This window comes from Mus caroli, chromosome 19, assembly GCF_900094665.2.
Source record: "Mus caroli chromosome 19, CAROLI_EIJ_v1.1, whole genome shotgun sequence".
In the NCBI taxonomy this organism is placed as follows: Eukaryota; Metazoa; Chordata; class Mammalia; order Rodentia; family Muridae; genus Mus; species Mus caroli.
Window position 1 is genome coordinate 41,494,746 of NC_034588.1, and position 5,595 is coordinate 41,500,340.

Sequence of the window (5,595 nt, forward strand, 5' to 3'; positions counted from 1 at the left end):
ATAGTGAACTAGGGGAGGTGTGCATAGTGAACTAGGGGAGGTGTGAATAGTGAACTAGGGGAGGTGTGCATAGTGAACTAGGGAGGTATACACAGTGCTATGACGTCCTCCAGCCACACCTTGCCTTCTTGGGGACAGATGGAGGTATAAGGAGCAGAATGGTTGTCTGGTGAGGAAGACAGGGGGATCTGCAGCATAATCATGGGCCCCAGAAGAGGGTAGGCTGTAGTGTATGGGGGGGGTAGGAGGGAGCCAATGCTGTCCATGAAGACTGGAGTATGCTAGGAGGGGCAGACAAGGAGGGGCTGTCACATGCAGCCATGTTCCAGAAGCAAAGCCTTGGTGCTCCCTTTGCCTCCCCTCCCTGCTCCTGGCAAGGAAAGTCCTGCCTCCCATGCCCTGGGCTCTGTGTAATAGAGGCTCTGTATAATAGAAGTCTAGTCTCCGGGGAAGCTGCTGGTAGGGGGAGCAAAATTTTGCTCATTGGAACTTCGTCTGATCTGCTTATCCTCAAAGTTCCTGCTTCACTTCAGAGATGGCTTTCTATCGTGTAAATGCTACAATCATAGCAAAATAGCCTGAGGGTTAGTCCCTTGTCCTCCAGACCTAACGGGCTCAGCATCTACTGTTCCACTCAGAATAAAGAAAGCACCTACCCTCCTAGAAGGTGGTAATGGGGTATCTTCAAAGCCTGAAGGAAAGACAGGGGTTTGGGAAGAGGAGATGTAGAGGAGAGTAGACATGACAGAGGTCCACTAGAACAATCATAGCTGAGCATCTATAGAGAAAGAATAAAACCAGGTTATCTCCACCCATCTCCATCTGGGTTGAGGCTGTTGGAGATACAGACAAGGGCAAACACACAATGCAGATACACAATGAGCAATATAAAACAGAGGTGTGCATACACACACACACACACACACACACACACACACAGGTAGACATTTGGATCCATATCCAGGCACTCAGGAGTCCGAATGCCCAGGTGCTCTTCTCCTTCCTCTCTAAGAGCATCCTCTCCCTAGAGCATCCCAGAGCAAGCTGAGGCAGGCCCCTCTCTTCTAGGCCTCACTCCTTCCCCTTTGTGTTTTTCCAGGTCGTGATATGACGAGCACCACTCTACCTGGTTACCCCCCTCATGTGCCCCCCACTGGCCAGGGAAGCTACCCTACCTCCACCCTGGCAGGAATGGTGCCTGGTAGGTGACAATGCTGTAGATGTCTCATCTGGGTGGGGGTAACTAAATTGTGGGAGAGCTGCTAATGGACTATAGTCTGTAGCTGGGAGTAGGGGATTGGGGGGGGGGAGAGAACCAACAAGCCATTGTTCTGCAAACCATTGTCCTTCTATGGCCACAGCTGACTCTTTAGAAGCAATGCAAGGAGGAAGCATACAGAAATGTTCCCTTGTCAACACAGCTTAGGTTATAGCCCTTCCTCAGCACCCATCCATCCAAGTCTATGCCTAACTCAGCTAGCTGACACTGCCTGGAAGAGCCTGCCCTGGTTTCCATGGAAACTTGGAACCAAGGACCATTTTCAGGGGCATGGCAGTCATTCAGACAAAGCCATGCTGGTCTACACCAAGCCAGGGAAGGAGACCACTGTGGAAAACCAATCCCAATCTAGAGAGAAGGAAGCTAGTCTCAAAGTGGACAGGAGGGAACCAGAGAGACATTAGCTTCAGAGAAAAATTAGCAACAACAACTCCACATGTCTTCAGAGGACCCAGGCCCTCTGTGCTCCTCTGAATCTCTAGTGTACCCTTTTGCTGAGAGGCATTGGACTTGGGTTCGGGGTTCAGGAGGCAGCCTGGTGGCTGTCCTCTCTACCCTTCACCCCAAATGAGAGTGGCTTAAAGTCAGAGAGTTGAAGTTTGGTGTTGAAACACCAAAATCTCTCACCTTAAGGTGGCTAAGACTCTCTCAGCCTGTAGTCCACTGTCTCTGGAGCCCTTTTATGTGCCCTGCTCCTCAAGTTTAACCCTCACTGGTAGAAGGAGAAGAGGACAGAAAGCTGGATCGGCCTCATTCATCAAGGCACAGCCCTGAGTAAGGATTGAGAAACTGGGGAGCCCATTACAGCCTGTTAAGAGAATAGGGCTGACTGAGAGAAGTTGGAGGTGTGGATGAAGGGATTGGGGCTCACACTTGGGAGAAGGCAAGTAGAAGCATTGGTGGGGGAGCAAGGGATGGCTCTGGAGGAAGATCCCAGCAGTGAGCAGGTGGAGGCTGGAGGAGGTCTTAGGGAGGTGGGGTGGTGGTGGTGAGAAAAGAGTGGGGAGGTGGGGGGTGGGGAGTCTACAGGGAGGTAGGGATGAGGGGAGCCGCAGAGAGCTCATGGTGGCAAGGGGGGAGTCGTTAAACAGAATCTAGTGCTGATGAGGAAATTACACTTGTTTCATTAGCGATGGGGAAGGAGATAGCTCAGTTCCTCTTGGTCACAGTTGAGCTCAGAAGCTCATTATCCTGCTGCACGCATGCTTTCCCTCCTCGTCAATAAACAGGCTTTCCAGTGGCTGCATCCCCCACCCCCACCCAGCTCCTTCTTGGAGTGGGGCCCCTTCTCCTCTACTTAACCCGCGGTTAGGGATCACTGTAAACAGTCTGGGGTCATCACACAGGAGAAAGGGCCAGGGGGGAAACCCATAGACCTGGCCTTTCTCCTCCTGGAGGGAGGGAGGTAGCTCCCGAAGGCTCCCAACCCACTGTGCCCTCCGCTGCTCACTGCTCCTGAGCCTGCGGGCAGTCCAGTGGATTCCGGCAGTTCCCTTCCCCAGTTGTGTGGCCCTTGTACTGAACCTCAGGAGGGAAAAGTGGGAGGGGTTATTTCCCAGGAGGGTACCACCACTACCACCTGCCTAGCTTTGGCACAGCTCTGAGATGCCATTCTTAGGGCTTTCTGGGACAAAGTGTCCCAGGGGCCTTCCTGCTCCACCTTCCCCCTCTCTCATGCTGTAGAATCCCTAAAGCCAGTGTCCACTGTAAAAGCTCTCAGCTCCCAAGTTACTTAAGTGGGAACAGCCAGACCAAGACCAAACCCTTCCGGGGCAGCGATCAGTGCCTCCAGGAGAGCCCAGGCACAAACCCGCCCACAGATTCCCTCCATGCCTAGGTGTGCAGGGATCTGGCTACTTCTTGTCTATGGTGGCTATCCCCATGCAGAGCGCGGGAGTGTGTGGATTACCTGGCTTCTGGCCTGCTCCCAGGGGCCCTATCCCTGCTTGAAACACCCAAGACTGGGACTAGTGAGGACAGGACAGAAGAGGCCAACTGGACACGTTGAACGCCTCTAATTCCAGTTCCCCGCCCTCCCACAGGGAGCGAGTTCTCAGGCAACCCATACAGCCATCCCCAGTACACCGCCTACAATGAGGCTTGGAGATTCAGCAACCCCGCCTTACTAAGTGAGTACGCCACCTGGCAGGCCGGCGGCTCCCAAGGTCGCCTGCCCGCTCGCCAGCTCGGGCGCGCAGGCTGCTTCGGGACACGGATCCCACTCAGGACCACCCCAATTCTGGGTACCCGGATGGGCCAGGGAGACAGGCCCATTAGAGCAGCGCCGGGTCCTGGGGATACCTCCAGGACGCCTGCGCCTCCAGCCTCTTCCCTCCCCTACCTCTTGATCACTGGAGGGCTCTTAGCCAACAGAGGCCGTCGGACCCCTTGGGGGGTCCGCAGCCGGGTGTCACCTGTCCTGTCCCTCTCCCGCCCTGTGGATGCAGCACTACTCCTGGGCATCTGGCCTCGGGGCCGAGCCACAGTCCTCCAGGCCTGATCCCGCTGGACCCGGGGAGGGCTTTTCTTTGCTTTTCTTTCCTTTTTTGTTCTCCTGTTTGTCCTCTCACCCAGCCCATTCTTCTCCTGTGTTAACTTCCAGGTTCCCCTTATTATTATAGTGCCGCCCCCCGGGGCTCCGCCCCTGCCGCTGCTGCCGCTGCCTATGACCGCCACTAGTTACCGCGGGGACCACATCAAGCTTCAGGCAGACAGCTTCGGCCTCCACATCGTCCCCGTCTGACCGCCCACCCCAGAGGGAGGGAGGACCGAAGCGACGCGCTGCCTCTCGGCCACCGTCCCTGTCCCACCCCCACCTCGAGACATCCTCCCCCAAGTCCCGCAGCCCTTCTCATCACCCTGTCGTTGGCCAGACAGGACAGGTGGAGCCGCGGGTGGGACCCTCAGGCCCCAGCCCTGCCCGTCGCCCCTCCCCGCCTGCCTGGACTGCGGCGCCGATCGGAAGCCCGCCCGCCTCTGGCCCGCGCGCCGTTTCTGTGACACACAATCAGCGTGGCCCACCCGGGGGCAGCCCACTTCGGACGCCCGGGAGTCTGGAGGCTTCGCTGGAGAAGCTGAGCAAGGGAAGCTAAGGAAAGGACTTTGTGCTGAAGGAGGAGCCGCCGGGGAGACCCGGGGTGGGGGGGAATCCTGCCCCATCCCCCCTGTGCCTGCCAAGCTGACCCCGCCTTCTGTCTGCGCCCCGCCCCAGACGGTGGCACTGGGACGCAAGGGTCGGACTCGAGGGACAGCGTTTGGGGTGACAGCGTTTTCCAAGGCTGGTACCCAAGGCGAGCAGACGCCAACTGAGCTCATCTACCTGAACTGCTTAGTTCCCTTGGGCCTGCGATCTCCTCCTGCAGTGACTCTCCTCTCGGCCCCGCCTTGCCCTTACGTCAGCGCCTCTTCCACCTGCTGGCCTCTCACTTTTCCCTCCTGTACTTCCTCGGCTCATCCCACGACACCTTGTGTTTGGTCTCAAGCACGCAGCCACGTCGGGGCCACCGCGGGAACCGTGTCCTCAGGCTGCGAGCATTGATCTTTTCCCATCAGTAATGCGCTGCCCACCCCCACCCTCCCATCCCAAACTCCCAACCTGCGTGCGCAAGGAGCCTGGAAGGAACTGACGACCGAGCCGCCCCAGATGAAAACCCGGGGCTCCCCGCCCCATTCCCCCCAAGCACCCCCTCCCCAGCCTTCCCTTGGGCAGGAGCTGAACAGAGCCTCAAAACAAAAAAAGTCTACACTTATTTAATATGATGATGGTTTTTGCAAAAATGAACAAAACAAAAACCCAACAGGCTGCTTTATAGAAAGACGGTGTGTGCTGTCGAGGCGAACCTCTCTCTGTACATAGCCCCTCCCTCTCTGCCCCGCCCCTCCGGGTACCATAGAGTCCCTGTCCTCCCCCCCTCCGCCCCCCTGCCTGTAGATACACCCTTCTGTCCGTGCTGTGAGAGTCGCCGCTCGCTGGGGGGAGGGAGGGGGGACACAGCTACATGCCCACTAAAGCACAGCACGTCCTGGGGGAGGGGGCATTTTTTACGTTACAAAAAAAAAATTATGAAAGAAATCTCTATGCAAAATGACGAACATGGTCCCGTGGACACCTCTCGCCTGTTTTGTTGGCTGTTTCTCTGTAATTCCGTGTTCATCGCCCTGCATCTCTCCCACTTCATCTCCCTTTTCTCTGCTACTCTCGACCCCTCTGTGTCTCTTTCTCTGCTTCACTTGTCTCTGTCTCGGTCCCTTCTGCCCCAGGCCTCCAAGGCTACATCTAAGGTGGCAGAGCCAACCTCGGGGCTTGGCCCCTTGTG

The 5,595-nt window shown here is 56.6% G+C and overlaps 1 protein-coding gene and 1 long non-coding RNA gene across 10 annotated transcripts in view; one reads left to right on the forward strand and one right to left on the reverse strand.

Annotated features, from left to right (window-relative positions):
- Positions 1 to 3,869, reverse strand: part of LOC110285516 — a 7,726-nt gene extending 3,857 nt beyond the window's left edge. The window contains exons 1-2 of the long non-coding RNA XR_002377063.1: positions 3,422 to 3,869; positions 657 to 778 (exon numbers count right to left, since the gene is read on the reverse strand). This is a non-coding gene — a long non-coding RNA (uncharacterized LOC110285516). The remainder of the gene's footprint in view (positions 1 to 656; positions 779 to 3,421) is intronic.
- Positions 1 to 5,009, forward strand: part of Pax2 (paired box 2) — a 91,057-nt gene extending 86,048 nt beyond the window's left edge. For 5 of the 9 annotated variants that reach the window (XM_029472889.1, XM_029472893.1, XM_029472890.1 and 2 more), the window contains 3 exons: positions 1,100 to 1,201; positions 3,322 to 3,408; positions 3,901 to 5,009. In XM_029472889.1, the coding sequence (XP_029328749.1) occupies positions 1,100 to 1,201; positions 3,322 to 3,408; positions 3,901 to 4,022 (311 nt within the window). In that variant the 3' untranslated portion in view covers positions 4,023 to 5,009. Of the gene's footprint in view, positions 1 to 1,099; positions 1,202 to 3,321; positions 3,409 to 3,881 lie in introns of all 9 variants that reach the window. The other 4 variants (XM_021151748.2, XM_029472896.1, XM_029472892.1 and 1 more) reach the window with 2 other exon arrangements.
- Positions 5,010 to 5,595: the final 586 nt, after the last annotated feature.